Below are 18,095 nucleotides of genomic sequence, written 5' to 3'. Positions count from 1 at the left end.
AAAGGTGGTCTTGCTGCATCCTCAATATAAGTGACAAAGGTGGTCCTGCTGCATCCTCAATATAAGTGACAGAGGTGACCCTGCTGCATCCTCAATATAAGTGACAGAGGTGGTCCTGCTGCATCCTCAATATAAGTGACAGAGGTGACCCTGCTGCATCCTCAATATAAGTCACAGAGGTGACCCTGCTGCATCCTCAATATGAGTGACAGAGGTGACCCTGCTGCATCCTCAATATAAGTGGCAGAGGTGACCCTGCTGCATCCTCAATATAAGTGACAGAGGTGACCCTGCTGCATCCTCAATATAAATGACAGAGGTGGTCCTGCTGCATCCTCAATATAAGTGACAGAGGTGACCCTGCTGCATCCTCAATATAAGTGACAGAGGTGACCCTGCTGCATCCTCAATATAAGTCACAGAGGTGACCCTGCTGCATCCTCAATATGAGTGACAGAGGTGAACCTGCTGCATCCTCAATATAAGTGACAGAGGTGACCCTGCTGCATCCTCAATATAAGTGACAGAGGTGACCCTGCTGCATCCTCAATATAAGTGACAGAGGTGACCCTGCTGCATCCTCAATATAAATGACAGAGGTGACCCTGCTGCATCCTCAATATAAGTGACAGAGGTGACCCTGCTGCATCTTCAATATAAGTGACAGAGGCGGTCCTGCTGCATCCTCAATATAAGTGACAGAGGTGACCCGGCTGCACACTCAATATAAGTGACAGAGGTGACCCTGCTGCATCTTCAATATAAGTGACAGAGGTGACCCTGCTGCACACTCAATATGAGTAAGAGAGGAGGCCCTGTTGCATCTTCAATATGAGTGACAGAGATGACCCTGCTGCATCCTCAGTATAAGTGACAGAAGTGACCCTGCTGCATCCTCAATATGAGTGACAGACGTGACCCTGCTGCATCCTCAATATAAGAGACAGAGGTGGTCCTGCTGCATCCTCAATATAAGTGACAGAGGTGACCCTGCTGCATCCTCAATATGAGTGACAGACGTGACCCTGCTGCATCCTCAATATAAGAGACAGAGGTGGTCCTGCTGCATCCTCAATATAAGTGACAGAGGTGACCCTGCTGCATCCTCAATATAAGTGACAGAGGTGACCCTGCTGCATCCTCAATATGAGTGACAGAGGTGACCCTGCTGTATCCTCAATATAAGTGACAGAGGTGACCCTGCTGCAGCCTCAATATAAGTGACAGAGGTGACCCTGCTGCATCCTCAATATAAATGACAGAGGTGGTCCTGCTGCATCCTCAATATAAGTGACAGAGGTGACCCTGCTGCATCCTCAATATAAGTGACAGAGGTGACCCTGCTGCATCCTCAATATAAGTCACAGAGGTGACCCTGCTGCATCCTCAATATGAGTGACAGAGGTGACCCTGCTGCATCCTCAATATAAGTGACAGAGGTGACCCTGCTGCATCCTCAATATAAGTGACAGAGGTGACCCTGCTGCATCCTCAATATAAGTGACAGAGGTGACCCTGCTGCATCTTCAATATAAGTGACAGAGGCGGTCCTGCTGCATCCTCAATATAAGTGACAGAGGTGACCCTGCTGCATCCTCAATATAAATGACAGAGGTGACCCTGCTGCATCTTCAATATAAGTGACAGAGGTGACCCTGCTGCACACTCAATATGAGTAAGAGAGGAGGCCCTGTTGCATCTTCAATATGAGTGACAGAGATGACCCTGCTGCATCCTCAGTATAAGTGACAGAGGTGACCCTGCTGCATCCTCAATATGAGTGACAGACGTGACCCTGCTGCATCCTCAATATAAGAGACAGAGGTGATCCTGCTGCATCCTCAATATAAGTGACAAAGGTGGTCTTGCTGCATCCTCAATATAAGTGACAGAGGTGACCCTGCTGCATCCTCAATATAAGTCACAGAGGTGGTCCTGCTGCATCCTCAATATGAGTGAGAGAGGTAACCCTGCTGCATCCTCAATATAAGTGACAAAGGTGGTCTTGCTGCATCCTCAATATAAGTGACAGAGGTGGTCCTGTTGCATCCTCAATATAAGTGACAGAGGTGGTCCTGCTGCATCCTCAATATAAGTGACAAAGGTGGTCTTGCTGCATCCTCAATATAAGTGACAAAGGTGGTCCTGCTGCATCCTCAATATAAGTGACAGAGGTGACCCTGCTGCATCCTCAATATAAGTGACAGAGGTGGTCCTGCTGCATCCTCAATATAAGTCACAGAGGTGGTCCTGCTGCATCCTCAATATGAGTGAGAGAGGTGACCCTGCTGCATCCTCAATATAAGTGTCAGAGGTGACCCTGCTGCATCCTCAATATAAGTGACAGAGGTGACCCTGCTGCATCCTCAATATAAGTGTCAGAGGTGGTCCTGCTGCATCCTCAATATAAGTGACAGAGGTGACCCTGCTGCATCCTCAATATAAGTGACAGAGGTGACCCTGCTGCATCCTCAATATAAGTCACAGAGGTGACCCTGCTGCATCCTCAATATGAGTGACAGAGGTGACCCTGCTGCATCCTCAATATAAGTGACAGAGGTGACCCTGCTGCATCCTCAATATAAGTGACAGAGGTGACCCTGCTGCATCCTCAATATAAGTGACAGAGGTGACCCTGCTGCATCTTCAATATAAGTGACAGAGGCGGTCCTGCTGCATCCTCAATATAAGTGACAGAGGTGACCCTGCTGCATCCTCAATATAAGTGACAGAGGTGACCCTGCTGCATCTTCAATATAAGTGACAGAGGCGGTCCTGCTGCATCCTCAATATAAGTGACAGAGGTGACCCGGCTGCACACTCAATATAAGTGACAGAGGTGACCCTGCTGCATCTTCAATATAAGTGACAGAGGTGACCCTGCTGCACACTCAATATGAGTAAGAGAGGAGGCCCTGTTGCATCTTCAATATGAGTGACAGAGATGACCCTGCTGCATCCTCAGTATAAGTGACAGAGGTGACCCTGCTGCATCCTCAATATGAGTGACAGACGTGACCCTGCTGCATCCTCAATATAAGAGACAGAGGTGGTCCTGCTGCATCCTCAATATAAGTGACAGAGGTGTTCCTGCTGCATCCTCAATATAAGTGACAGAGGTGACCCTGCTGCATCCTCAATATAAGTCACAGAGGTGGTCCTGCTGCATCCTCAATATAAGTGACAAAGGTGGTCTTGCTGCATCCTCAATATAAGTGACAGAGGTGACCCTGCTGCATCCTCAATATAAGTCACAGAGGTGGTCCTGCTGCATCCTCAATATGAGTGAGAGAGGTGACCCTGCTGCATCCTCAATATAAGTGACAAAGGTGGTCTTGCTGCATCCTCAATATAAGTGACAGAGGTGGTCCTGTTGCATCCTCAATATAAGTGACAGAGGTGGTCCTGCTGCATCCTCAATATAAGTGACAAAGGTGGTCTTGCTGCATCCTCAATATAAGTGACAAAGGTGGTCCTGCTGCATCCTCAATATAAGTGACAGAGGTGACCCTGCTGCATCCTCAATATGAGTGACAGACGTGACCCTGCTGCATCCTCAATATAAGAGACAGAGGTGGTCCTGCTGCATCCTCAATATAAGTGACAGAGGTGTTCCTGCTGCATCCTCAATATAAGTGACAGAGGTGACCCTGCTGCATCCTCAATATAAGTCACAGAGGTGGTCCTGCTGCATCCTCAATATAAGTGACAAAGTTGGTCTTGCTGCATCCTCAATATAAGTGACAGAGGTGACCCTGCTGCATCCTCAATATAAGTCACAGAGGTGGTCCTGCTGCATCCTCAATATGAGTGAGAGAGGTGACCCTGCTGCATCCTCAATATAAGTGACAAAGGTGGTCTTGCTGCATCCTCAATATAAGTGACAGAGGTGGTCCTGTTGCATCCTCAATATAAGTGACAAAGGTGGTCTTGCTGCATCCTCAATATAAGTGACAAAGGTGGTCCTGCTGCATCCTCAATATAAGTGACAAAGGTGGTCTTGCTGCATCCTCAATATAAGTGACAAAGGTGGTCCTGCTGCATCCTCAATATAAGTGACAAAGGTGGTCTTGCTGCATCCTCAATATAAGTGACAGAGGTGGTCCTGTTGCATCCTCAATATAAGTGACAAAGGTGGTCCTGTCGCATCCTCAATATAAGTGACAAAGGTGGTCTTGCTGCATCCTCAATATAAGTGACAGAGGTGGTCCTGCTGCATCCTCAATATAAGTGACAAAGGTGGTCTTGCTGCATCCTCAATATAAGTGACAAAGGTGGTCCTGCTGCATCCTCAATATAAGTGACAGAGGTGACCCTGCTGCATCCTCAATATAAATATAAGTGACAGAGGTGGTCCTGCTGCATCCTCAATATAAGTCACAGAGGTGGTCCTGCTGCATCCTCAATATGAGTGAGAGAGGTGACCCTGCTGCATCCTCAATATAAGTGACAGAGGTGGTCCTGTTGCATCCTCAATATAAGTGACAGAGGTGGTCCTGCTGCATCCTCAATATAAGTGACAAAGGTGGTCTTGCTGCATCCTCAATATAAGTGACAAAGGTGGTCTTGCTGCATCCTCAATATAAGTGACAAAGGTGGTCTTGCTGCATCCTCAATATAAGTGACAGAGGTGTTCCTGCTGCATCCTCAATATAAGTGACAGAGGTGGTCCTGTTGCATCCTCAATATAAGTGACAGAGGTGGTCCTGCTGCATCCTCAATATAAGTGACAAAGGTGGTCTTGCTGCATCCTCAATATAAGTGACAAAGGTGGTCTTGCTGCATCCTCAATATAAGTGACAGAGGTGGTCCTGTTGCATCTTCAATATGAGTGACAGAGGTGATCCTGCTGCTCCTTTCAGCTGCATTCGGCACCGGGCTGTGGTACCAGGTAGTTCATTCCATCCTGTCTGACACCGATCCAGGGTAGCGATAGGGCAGGTGTGGACCAGACACTGGACATCACATGTGGACGGTCACAGGGCTCACGCTCTCCTTACTCTCTTCAACTTCCATGAGCCTTGGTTAGAACCAGGACTCCACTTTCAAAGCTGAGCTGATGACCCCCAGCACTAGAGATGAAGGCAGGGCGAGCGGGCCGAGGTCCTCCTCAGTATTCACAGATACACGAATAGAAGCTCATTAAATGATCACCAGTCATTACATTATGATTGTTTTTTTCTCCCTTCTGCATGCCCAAAAATGCTCTGATTATTCTCCAGCACTAGAGATGAAGGCAGGGCGAGCGGACGAGGTCCTCCTCAGTATTCAGAGATACATGAATAGAAGCTGTTTGAGTTGTATTAATTCTTTCTGACACTCACTTTATCACTCATTAAATGATAACCAGTCATTACATTATGATTGGTTTTTCTCCCTGCTGCCTGCCCCAAAATGCTCTAATTATTCCAAATTTTCACATTTTGTTTCTTTGACTCATTTTCCCATCCCGAGTGAAGGCTGCTTGTTTTTATTCCCTCCATGTCTCTGCCACAAGGCATCTTGTTGTGAATTCTAGCTTTTCCCGAAAACAGATGATGTATACACTCATCTGTATGGTGCTCCAATGTCCACAGAATCTGGTCTGTGATATCAAAATATAAATCAAAAAAAAAAATGAATGTGGGGATTGGTTTTACAATTGCAGAAATAACATCTACAACCTTTATTTAACTAAGAGCTCATACCTGATGTGTTGGAATGCAGGGCAGCCGTCATTCCCCATTCTTCATTTTACACTGACCTGTTTGGTAGATGGTTTGATGGTAATGTTTCATCTTGGGCTAAATTCACCCCCACCCCCCAACCTGATAACGCTTCAAACAGGCTTCTGTGAACTAACCTTGAAAGTCGCATGTAAGAAACATATGAAGGAGAGAAGCTGCTCTCAGAGTCAATGAACACAGAGGAAAATACAAAGTGCAGAAGAGACATAAATGCGCCCCTTCCCTCCTCCCTCTGCTCCTTACCCGATCTTCTGCAGCCGGGTGTCCGGGTGCTTCAGGGCGTCACAGATCAGGGTCGCACCAGCGTCACCCAGGTTATTGTCACTCAAGTCCAGGTCCTGCAAAGAGCGGTTGGAGCGAAGGGCGGCGGCCAGAGCTTCACAGGAAGCACCGGTTATCCCACAGCCATAGAGGCTAAGGAGGGGCGAGAAAGAGAGAGAGGTATTTATTGTTAAGAGAATCAAAGAAGGCAAAAATAATCAGAACAGCAGCGGCATGGCCCTGTACTCTCTGATCTGAGGTGCACAAGAAACACTTGAGCCCCTCCCGCTGTCACCTGGTTTCAGTCCTGATGTTGTTGGAATGCAGGGCAGCACTCACTCCTCACCCCTCACCCCTCACCCCTCACCCCTCACCCCTCCCTCCTCCCTCCTCCCTCCTCACCCCCCCTCACCCCTCACCCCTCACCCCTCCTCACCCCCCCTCACCCCTCACCCCTCACCCCTCCTCACCCCCCCTCACCCCTCACCCCTCACCCCTCCTCACCCCCCCTCACCCCTCACCCCTCCTCACCCCCCCTCACCCCTCACCCCTCACCCCTCCTCACCCCTCCTCACCCCCCCTCACCCCTCACCCCTCACCCCTCCTCACCCCCCTCACCCCTCACCCCTCACCCCTCCTCACCCCTCCTCACCCCTCACCCCTCACCCCTCACCCCTCACCCCTCCTCACCCCCCCTCCTCACCCCTCACCCCTCACCCCTCACCCCTCACCCCTCCTCACCCCCCTCCTCACCCCTCACCCCTCACCCCTCACCCCTCCTCACCCCCCTCCTCACCCCTCACCCCTCACCCCTCACCCCTCCTCACCCCCCCTCCTCACCCCTCACCCCTCACCCCTCACCCCTCACCCCTCACCCCTCACCCCTCACCCCTCCCCCCTCCCCCCTCACCCCTCACCCCTCACCCCTCACCCCTCACCCCTCACCCCCCCTCCTCCCTCCTCCTCCCTCCTCACCCCTCACCCCTCACCCCTCACCCCTCACCCCTCACCCCTCACCCCTCCTCACCCCCCTCCTCACCCCTCACCCCTCACCCCTCACCCCTCCTCACCCCCCCTCCTCACCCCTCACCCCTCACCCCTCACCCCTCACCCCTCACCCCTCACCCCTCCCTCCTCCCTCCTCCCTCCTCACCCCTCACCCCTCACTCCTCACCCCTCACCCCTCACCCCTCACTCCTCACTCCTCACCCCTCACCCCTCACTCCTCACTCCTCACCCCTCACTCCTCACCCCTCACTCCTCACCCCTCACCCCTCACTCCTCACCCCTCACTCCTCACCCCTCACCCCTCACCCCTCACTCCTCACTCCTCACTCCTCACTCCTCACTCCTCACTCCTCACTCCTCACTCCTCACTCCTCACTCCTCACTCCTCACTCCTCACTCCTCACCCCTCACTCCTCACTCCTCACCCCTCACCCCTCACCCCTCACCCCTCACCCCTCACTCCTCACTCCTCACTCCTCACTCCTCACTCCTCACTCCTCACCCCTCACTCCTCACCCCTCACCCCTCACTCCTCACTCCTCACTCCTCACTCCTCACTCCTCACTCCTCACTCCTCACTCCTCACTCCTCACTCCTCAATTTACACTGACCTGTTTGGTAGATGGTTTGATGGTAATGTTTCATCTTGGGCTAAATTCACCCCCCCCAACCTGATAACGCTTCAAACAGGCTTCTGTGAACTAACCTTGAAAGTCGCATGTAAGAAACATATGGAGGAGAGAAGCTGCTCTCAGAGTCAATGAACACAGAGGAAAATACAAAGTGCAGAAGATGCAGAAAAGCGCCTCCCCCGCCCCCCTCCTGCTCCTTACTGGATCTTCTGCAGCCGGGTGTTTGGGTGCTTCAGGGCGTCACAGAGCAGGGTCGCACCAGCGTCACCCAGGTTATTGTCGCTCAAGTCCAGGTCCTGCAAAGAGCGGTTGGAGCGAAGGGCGGCGGCCAGAGCTGCACAGGAAGCACCGGTTATCCCACAGCTATAGAGGCTAAGGAGGAGAGAGAGAGAGAGAGGTAAAACATTAATAACTCTCAGCAGGGCTTTAAGTGGCGTGAAAAAACTGGGGGGGTCTCTCAAAGGGCGTGGCTGATGTAATTAAGGGTGTGGCTTAAAAACACGTCATGTGAAAATCCATGCTTAGCATATTGTGCCGTCCGTCTTGTATTTTGCTGTTTTTCTCACTGCATCCAGATATATTATACAACACGTGACATCACACCTACAAAAAGCCTCCACTTACAGCCCTGGCGACAACACAACAATGTTGCTGCTCCTGAGTTTCAAAAAGAGAAGGGAAATCCAGAGAGAGAATGACTCTCTTTAAAGTATTTCCCTTCCCCTACAAGGCCCCCCTGTCATGACGTCATGCTTTAACTTCTCCACTAGTGAGAAGTGAGCAGTGTGAGCAACTCACACTAGTGAGAAGTGAGCAGTGTGAGCAGCGCACACTAGTGACAAGTGAGCAGTGTGAGCAGCGCACACTAGTGACAAGTGAGCAGTGTGAGCAGCACACACTAGTGAAAAGTGAGCAGTGTGAGCAGCACACACTAGTGGCAAGTGAGCAGTGTGACCAGCTCACATTGATGTGAGAAGTGAGCAGTGTGAAGCAGAGCACACTAGTGACAAGTGAGCAGTGTGAGCAGCGCACACTAGTGACAAGTGAGCAGTGTGAGCAGTGCACACCAATGTGCATGCTGTCACTGCAGACTGCCTGTGCCAGGGCACAAAACAGAGCCCGATAGAGACCCTTTTTGAGGACTCCTTTAAAAACTAGTCAGAACAGCAACAGTCATGGCCCAGAACTCTCTGATCGATCTGAGGTGCACAAGTAAAAACTTGAGCCCCTCCCGCTGTCACCTGGTTTCAGTCCTGATGCTGTTGGAATGCAGGGCAGCACTCACCCCTTCGCCCCTCAATCCTCGCTCCTCAATCCTCGCTCCTCAATCCTCGCTCCTCAATCCTCGCTCCTCAATCCTCGCTCCTCAATCCTCGCTCCTCAATCCTCGCTCCTCAATCCTCGCTCCTCAATCCTCGCTCCTCAATCCTCGCTCCTCAATCCTCGCTCCTCAATCCTCGCTCCTCAATCCTCGCTCCTCAATCCTCGCTCCTCAATCCTCGCTCCTCAATCCTCGCCCCTCAATCCTCGCCCCTCAATCCTCGCCCCTCAATCCTCGCCCCTCGCCCCTCGCCCCTCGCCCCTCGCCCCTCGCCCCTCGCCCCTCACCCCTCACCCCTCACCCCTCACCCCTCACCCCTCACCCCTCACCCCTCACTCCTCACTCCTCACCCCTCACTCCTCACTCCTCACTCCTCACTCCTCACTCCTCACTCCTCACTCCTCACTCCTCACTCCTCACTCCTCACTCCTCACCCCTCACCCCTCACCCCTCACTCCTCACTCCTCACCCCTCACCCCTCACCCCTCACCCCTCACCCCTCACCCCTCACCCCTCACCCCTCACCCCTCACCCCTCACCCCTCACCCCTCACCCCTCACCCCTCACTCCTCACTCCTCACTCCTCACTCCTCACTCCTCACTCCTCACTCCTCATTTTACACTGACCTGTTTGGTAGATGGTTTGATGGTAATGTTTCATCTTGGGCTAAATTCACCCCCCCCAACCTGATAACGCTTCAAACAGGCTTCTGTGAACTAACCTTGAAAGTCGCATGTAAGAAACATATGGAGGAGAGAAGCTGCTCTCAGAGTCAATGAACACAGAGGAAAATACAAAGTGCAAAAGATGCAGAAAAGCGCCTCCCCCGCCCCCCTCCTGCTCCTTACTTGATCTTCTGCAGCCGGGTGTCCGGGTGCTTCAGGGCCTCCCAGAGCAGGGTCGCACCAGCGTCACCCAGGTTATTGGATATCAAGCTCAGTTCTAGCAAAGAGCGGTTGGAGCGAAGGGCGGCGGCCAGAGCTGCACAGGAAGCATCGGTTATCCCACACCAATGGAGGCTAAGAAGGGGCGAGAAAGAGAGAGGATTAAAACATTAATAACTCTCAGCAGGGCTTTAAGTGCGGTGAAAAGACTGGGGGTTTCACTAAAAGGGCGTGGCTGATGTAATTAAGGGTGTGGCTTAAAAACACGTCATGTGAAAATCCATGCTTAGCATATTGTGCCGTCCGACTTGTATTTTGCTGTTTTTCTCACTGCATCCAGATATATTATACAACACGTGACATCACACCTACAAAAAGCCTCCACTTACAGCCCTGGCGACAACACAACAATGTTGCTGCTCCTGAGTTTCAAAAAGAGAAGGGAAATCCAGAGAGAGAATGACTCTCTTTAAAGTATTTCCCTTCCCTTACAAGCCCCCCTGTGACAAGCGAGCAGTGTGAGCAGCTCACAATAGTGACAAGCGAGTAGTTTGAGCACCTAACACTAGTGACAAGTGAGCAGTGTGAGCAGCACACACTAGTGAGAAGTGAGCAGTGTGAGCAGCTCACACTAGTGACAAGTGAGAAGTGTGAGCAGCGCACACTAGTGACAAGCGAGTAGTTTGAGCACCTCACACTAGTGACAAGTGAGCAGTGTGAGCAGCACACACTAGTGAGAAGTGAGCAGTGTGAGCAGCTCACACTAGTGACAAGTGAGAAGTGTGAGCAGCGCACACTAGTGACAAGCGAGTAGTTTGAGCACCTCACACTAGTGACAAGTGAGCAGTGTGAGCAGCACACACTAGTGAGAAGTGAGCAGTGTGAGCAGCTCACACTAGTGACAAGTGAGAACTGTGAGCAGCGCACACTAGTGACAAGCGAGTAGTTTGAGCACCTCACACTAGTGACAAGTGAGCAGTGTGAGCAGCACACACTAGTGAGAGGTGAGCAGTGTGAGCAGCTCACATTAGTGACAAGTGAGCAGTGTGAGCAGCGCACACTAGTGACAAGCGAGTAGTTTGAGCACCTCACACTAGTGACAAGTATGCAGTGTGAGCAGCGCACACTAGTGAGAAGTGAGCAGTGTGAGCAGCTCACACTAGTGACAAGTGAGCAGTGTGAGCAGCGCACACTAGTGACAAGCGAGCAGTGTGAGCAGCTCACACTAGTGACAAGTGAGCAGCGCACACTAGTGACAAGCGAGCAGTGTGAGCAGCGCACACTAGTAACAAGCGAGCAGTGTGAGCAGCTCACACTGGTGACAAGTGAGCAGTGTGAGCAGCGCACGCTAGTGAGAAGTGAGCAGTGTGAGCAGTGCACATCGATGTGAGAAGTGAGCAGTGTGAGCAGCGCACAGTAGTGAGAAGTGAGCAGTGTTAGCAGCGCACATGATGTGACAAGTGAGCAGTGTGAGCAGCGCACACTAGTGAGAAGTGAGAAGTGTGAGCAGCGCACACTAGTGACAAGTGAGCAGTGTGAGCAGTGCACATCGATGTGAGAAGTAAGCAGTGTGAGCATGCACACTAGTGAGAAGTGAGCAGTGTTAGCAGCACACATGATGTGACAAGTGAGCAGTGTGAGCAGCGCACACTAGTGACAAGTGAGCAGTGTGAGCAGTGCACATCGATGTGAGAAGTGAGCAGTGTGAGCAGCGCACACTAGTGAGAAGTGAGCAGTGTTAGCAGCGCACATGATGTGACAAGTGAGCAGTGTGAGCAGCGCATACTAGTGAGAAGTAAGCAGTGTTAGCAGCACACATGATGTGACAAGTGAGCAGTGCGAGCAGTGCACACTAGTGAGCAGTGAGCAGTGTGAGCAGCGCACACTAGTGAGAAGTGAGCAGTGTTAACAGCGCACATGATGTGAGAAGTGAGCAGTGTGAGCAGCGCACACTAGTGAGAAGTGAGCAGTGTTAGCAGCGCACATGATGTGGCAAGTGAGTAGTGTGAGCAGCGCACACTAGTGACAAGTGAGCAGTGTGAGCAGTGCACATCGATGTGAGAAGTAAGCAGTGTGAGTATGCACACTAGTGAGAAGTGAGCAGTGTTAGCAGCACACATGATGTGACAAGTGAGCAGTGTGAGCAGCGCACACTAGTGACAAGTGAGCAGTGTGAGCAGTGCACATCGATGTGAGAAGTGAGCAGTGTGAGCAGCGCACACTAGTGAGAAGTGAGCAGTGTTAGCAGCGCACATGATGTGACAAGTGAGCAGTGTGAGCAGCGCATACTAGTGAGAAGTAAGCAGTGTTAGCAGCGCACATGATGTGACAAGTGAGCAGTGCGAGCAGTGCACACTAGTGTGCAGTGAGCAGTGTGAGCAGCGCACACTAGTGAGAAGTGAGCAGTGTTAACAGCGCACATGATGTGAGAAGTGAGCAGTGTGAGCAGTGCACACTAGTGAGAAGTGAGCAGTGTTAGTAGCGCACATGATGTGACAAGTGAGCAGTGTGAGCAGCGCACATCGATGTGAGAAGTGAACAGTTTGAGCAGCGCACACTAGTGAGAAGTGAGCAGTGTTAGCAGCGCACACTAGTGACAAGTGAGCAGTGTGAGCAGCGCACACTAGTGAGAAGTGAGCAGTGTTAGCAGCGCACATGATGTGACAAGTGAGCAGTGTGAGCAGCGCATACTAGTGAGAAGTAAGCAGTGTTAGCAGCGCACATGATGTGACAAGTGAGCAGTGCGAGCAGTGCACACTAGTGAGCAGTGAGCAGTGTGAGCAGTGAGCAGTGTGAGCAGCGCACACTAGTGAGAAGTGAGCAGTGTTAGCAGCGCACATGATGTGACAAGTGAGCAGTGTTAGCAGCGCACACTAGTGAGAAGTGAGCAGTGTTAGCAGCGCACATGATGTGACAAGTGAGCAGTGTGAGCAGCGCATACTAGTGAGAAGTAAGCAGTGTTAGCAGCGCACATGATGTGACAAGTGAGCAGTGCGAGCAGTGCACACTAGTGTGCAGTGAGCAGTGTGAGCAGCGCACACTAGTGAGAAGTGAGCAGTGTTAGCAGCGCACATGATGTGACAAGTGAGCAGTGTTAGCAGCGCACATGATGTGACAAGTGAGCAGTATGAGCAGCGCACATCGATGTGCCTGCTGTCACTGCAGTCTGCCTTTGCCAGGGCACAAAACAGAGCCTGATAGAGACCCATTTTGAGGCCATCTTTAAAAACTGCTGGTGCTCAGCACCGGCGAGACCCAGCCCACTTAAAGCCCTGTCTCTAAGGAATTATTGCTGAAACTATTCAAAACAAGATAAAACTAGTCAGAACAGCAGCGGTCACGGCCCAGAACTCTCTGATCTGAGGTGCACAAGAAACACTTTAACTCCTCCCACTGTCACCTGGTTTTAGTCCTGTTGTTGTTGGAGCGCAGGGCTGCATTCACTCCTCGTTTTACACTGACCTGTCTGGTAGATAGTTTTGATAGTAATGTTTCATCTTGGCCTACAATCACCCCCTCCCCTTCTCCCCCACTGCAACCAATGAATAGACGCAGCTGGATGTAGGCACCCGTAATCTACAGGAAATGAAACGTATGGCAGCAGAAGGAGACTCCTTAAAATCTGCATCCTTTGGGGACATTCTCCTACTCCGTGTACTCGGGGTGCGGATAGCGCCTAAAACAGGCTTCAGAGAGCTGACCCTCAAACCTGCATGTAAGACAAACATATGGAGGAGAGAAGCTGCACTCAGAGTCAATGAATACAGAGGAAAATACAAAGTGCAGATGAGACAGATTAGGCCCCCCCCCCCGCCTCCCCTCCTGCACCTTACCCGATCTTCTGCAGCCGGGTGTCCGGGTGCTTCAGGGCGTCACAGAGCAGGGTCGCACCAGCGTCACCCAGGTAATTGTCACTCAAGTCCAGGTCCTGCAAAGAGCGGTTGGAGCGAAGGGCGGCGGCCAGAGCTTCACAGGAAGCACCGGTTATCTCACTGAGACCGAGGCTAAGAAGGGGCAAGAGAGCGAGAGAGAGGGGATTAAAACATTAACGATTCGAAGGATTTATCACTAGCAGTATTAAAAACAAGGTATAAATACCGAGAACAGCAGCTGTGCTGGCCCAGGACTCTCTGATCCGAGGTGGACAAGAAACACTTTAACTCCTTCCTCTGTATGAATTTATGGGGGACCTTGGGTCCACTTATAAAAGCACATATACCATCTCTTAGTGGGGCCGCTCATGGGATGGATTCCTTTAGTAGACGTTTAGGTCACAGTCATATTAAATCAGTTATAGACATTTACAATGCAAAGTGTGTCCCCACGGTGGCGTTTGGTGTGGAAATATAGGGATACAAGTCTTGTAGTTCAATTCCAGTTCCTGAAAACAAAATGTAAAGAAAGCGATCAAGAATACCCCAGAGTGTCCCAGAGAAATGTGTCCATCAAGAAATGGGAGCAGATGTTATAACTGATTTTGTTTGACTCCGTCCAACACTTCTTTGGCTCTCAATACGGCTTAAGAGTGAATTGGAATTTAACGGGACGATTGAGACTGATTGGATACATTTGGAACTAAGTCATCGCATTCCTTGGGTAAGACTACTCTGGGGGGGTTGGGTAAACAACGGTTGTTTAGTCCCCCAGAGCTAATTAGTAAATCAGACAGAGGCTGGTGGAAGAGGCTTTTAGATAACCACTGGTGAGGTGAACAGCGTTTACAACATAACTTTTACCACACAGTACCTTTACCACGCAACTTTTACAACGCAAGTCGTTACAACGACTTGCGCTGGGGGGCGCTCTAGGATAGGGAATAGTTTAATTTCCTATCCAAAACCTTCCCTACTATCCACGGGGACTGGAGTTGGAATAGTAAATTAAACTATTCACTATACAGCGCCCCCAAACGCAAGTCGTTGTAACGACTTGCGTTGTAAAACCTGCGTGGTAATATATCCACTGGTGAAGCGTGGCTACAAGTGGCTCAATCCAAAAATGGTTATAAGCACTTTATAATCGTGAAATCCCTTCGTAGAAGACTACTGTAGGAGGCAGTCTTAGTATATGGTGAACACTTATTATAGTGAAGCACCCTGCACTAATCCAGACAACCCTTACGGTGATTCTAGTGCTCTTAGGCAACCTTAGAAAGCTCTCTAAGTGGTAGCTGTGGAACGCAGCCACCCGGCTTAGTCCAGGAGGAGTGTTACGCAGCTTGTTTTACCAGAAGGAATCATATCATTTCACTAGAACAGGAGCCCGTGACCGGAAGGTTGATCACAGTCCCCTGGGATAGGTGCATTTGCTCGCTGAGCCATCTCACCAGAATAGGAGCCCGTGACCGGAAGGTTGAGCACAGTCCCCTGGGATCAGTGCATTTGCTCGCTGAGCCATCTCACCAGAATAGGAGCCCGCGACCGGAAGGTTGAGCACAGTCCCCTGGGATCGGTGCATTTGCTCGCTGAGCCATCTCACTAGAACAGGAGCCCGTGACCGGAAGTTTGAGCACAGTCCCCCGGGATAGGTGCATGTGCTCGCTGAGCCATCTCACCAGAATAGGAGCCCGTGACCGGAAGGTTGAGCACAGTCCCCTGGGATCGGTGCATTTGCTCGCTGAGCCATCTCACTAGGATAGGAGCCCGTGACCGGAAGGTTGAGCACAGTCCCCTGGAATAGGTGCATTTGCTCGCTAAGCCATCTCACTAGAGCAGGAGCCCGTGACCGGAAGGTTGAGAACAGGCCCCTGGGATAGGTGCATGTGCTCACTGAGCCATCTCACCAGAATAGGAGCTTGTGAGCTGAAGGTTGAGCACAGTCCCCTGGGATAGGTCCATTTGCTCGCTGAGCCATCTCACCAGAACGACTTGCACTGGGGGGGGCGCTCTAGGATAGGGAATAGTTTAGGGCGCTCTAGGATAGGGAATAGTTTAATTTCCTATCCAAAACCTTCCCTACTATTCACGGGGACTGGAGTTGGAATAGTAAATTAAACTATTCACTACACAGCGCCCCCCAACGCAAGTCGTTGTAACGACTTGCATTGTAAAACCTGCGTGGTAATATATCCACTGGTGAAGCGTGGCTACAAGTGGCTCAACCCAAAGATGGTTATAAGCACTTTATAATCGTGAAATCCCATCGTAGAAGACTACTGTAGGAGGCAGTCTTAGTATATGGTGCACACTTATTATAGTGAAGCACCCTGCACTAATCCAGACAACCCTTACGGTGATTCTAGTGCTCTTAGGCAACCTTAGAAAGCTCTCTAAGTGGTAGCTGTGGAACGCAGCCACCCGGCTTAGTCCAGGAGGAGTGGTACGCAGCTTGTTTTACCAGAAGTAATCATATCATTTCACTAGAACAGGAGCCCGTGACCGGAAGGTTGATCACAGTCCCCTGGGATAGGTGCATTTGCTCGCTGAGCCATCTCACCAGAATAGGAGCCCGTGACCGGAAGGTTGAGCACAGTCCCCTGGGATCAGTGCATTTGCTCGCTGAGCCATCTCACCAGAATAGGAGCCCGCGACCGGAAGGTTGAGCACAGTCCCCTGGGATCGGTGCATTTGCTCGCTGAGCCATCTCACTAGAATAGGAGCCCGTGACCGGAAGGTTGAGCACAGTCCCCTGGGATCGGTGCATTTGCTCACTGAGCCATCTCACTAGAATAGGAGCCCGTGACCGGAAGGTTGAGCACAGTCTCCTGGGATAGGTGCATTTGCTCCCTGAGCCATCTCACTAGAACAGGAGCCCGTGACTGGAAGTTTGAGCACAGTCCCCCGGGATAGGTGCATTTGCTCGCTGAGCCATCTCACCAGAATAGGAGCTTGTGAGCTGAAGGCTGAGCACAGTCCCCTGGGATAGGTCCATTTGCTCGCTGAGCCATCTCACCAGAATAGGAGCCCGTGACCGGAAGGTTGAGCACAGTCCCCCGGGATAGGTGCATTTGCTCGCTGAGCCATCTCACCAGAATAGGAGCTTGTGAGCTGAAGGCTGAGCACAGTCCCCTGGGATAGGTGCATTTGCTCACTGAGCCATCTCACTAGAATAGGAGCCCGTGACCGGAAGGTTGAGCACAGTCCCCTGGGATCGGTGCATTTGCTCACTGAGCCATCTCACTAGAATAGGAGCCCGTGACCGGAAGGTTGAGCACAGTCTCCTGGGATAGGTGCATTTGCTCCCTGAGCCATCTCACTAGAACAGGAGCCCGTGACTGGAAGTTTGAGCACAGTCCCCCGGGATAGGTGCATTTGCTCGCTGAGCCATCTCACCAGAATAGGAGCTTGTGAGCTGAAGGCTGAGCACAGTCCCCTGGGATAGGTCCATTTGCTCGCTGAGCCATCTCACCAGAATAGGAGCCCGTGACCGGAAGGTTGAGCACAGTCCCCCGGGATAGGTGCATTTGCTCGCTGAGCCATCTCACCAGAATAGGAGCTTGTGAGCTGAAGGCTGAGCACAGTCCCCTGGGATAGGTGCATTTGCTCACTGAGCCATCTCACTAGAATAGGAGCCCGTGACCGGAAGGTTGAGCACAGTCCCCTGGGATAGGTGCATTTGCTCACTGAGCCATCTCACTAGAATAGGAGCCCGCGACCGGAAGGTTGAGCACAGTCCCCTGGGATCGGTGCATTTGCTCGCTGAGCCATCTCACTAGAATAGGAGCCCGTGACCGGAAGGTTGAGCACAGTCCCCTGGGATCGGTGCATTTGCTCACTGAGCCATCTCACTAGAATAGGAGCCCGTGACCGGAAGGTTGAGCACAGTCTCCTGGGATAGGTGCATTTGCTCCCTGAGCCATCTCACTAGAACAGGAGCCCGTGACTGGAAGTTTGAGCACAGTCCCCCGGGATAGGTGCATTTGCTCGCTGAGCCATCTCACCAGAATAGGAGCTTGTGAGCTGAAGGCTGAGCACAGTCCCCTGGGATAGGTCCATTTGCTCGCTGAGCCATCTCACCAGAATAGGAGCCCGTGACCGGAAGGTTGAGCACAGTCCCCCGGGATAGGTGCATTTGCTCGCTGAGCCATCTCACCAGAATAGGAGCTTGTGAGCTGAAGGCTGAGCACAGTCCCCTGGGATAGGTGCATTTGCTCACTGAGCCATCTCACTAGAATAGGAGCCCGTGACCGGAAGGTTGAGCACAGTCTCCTGGGATAGGTGCATTTGCTCCCTGAGCCATCTCACTAGAACAGGAGCCCGTGACCGGAAGGTTGAGCACAGTCCCCTGGGATAGGTGCATTTGCTCGCTGAGCCATCTCACCAG

At 51.5% G+C, this 18,095-nt stretch overlaps 1 protein-coding gene across 1 annotated transcript in view; it reads right to left on the bottom strand.

The window, feature by feature from the left end:
• Window positions 1-5,547: 5,547 nt before the first annotated feature.
• LOC147737185 (NACHT, LRR and PYD domains-containing protein 12-like) overlaps window positions 5,548-18,095 on the bottom strand; it is a 166,345-nt gene continuing 153,797 nt past the window's right edge. The window contains exons 6-10 of the mRNA XM_086923100.1: window positions 13,667-13,837; window positions 9,798-9,968; window positions 7,829-7,999; window positions 5,970-6,140; window positions 5,548-5,584 (exon numbers count right to left, since the gene is read on the bottom strand). Of these exons, the coding sequence (XP_086779226.1) occupies window positions 5,548-5,584; window positions 5,970-6,140; window positions 7,829-7,999; window positions 9,798-9,968; window positions 13,667-13,837 (721 nt within the window). The remainder of the gene's footprint in view (window positions 5,585-5,969; window positions 6,141-7,828; window positions 8,000-9,797; window positions 9,969-13,666; window positions 13,838-18,095) is intronic.

The sequence above is a fragment of the Lissotriton vulgaris genome, chromosome 1_1 (assembly GCF_964263255.1).
Source record: "Lissotriton vulgaris chromosome 1_1, aLisVul1.2, whole genome shotgun sequence".
Lineage (NCBI taxonomy): Eukaryota > Metazoa > Chordata > Amphibia > Caudata > Salamandridae > Lissotriton > Lissotriton vulgaris.
Note: the sequence above shows the minus strand (reverse complement) of the source record. Positions and strands in the feature narration are given on the sequence as shown.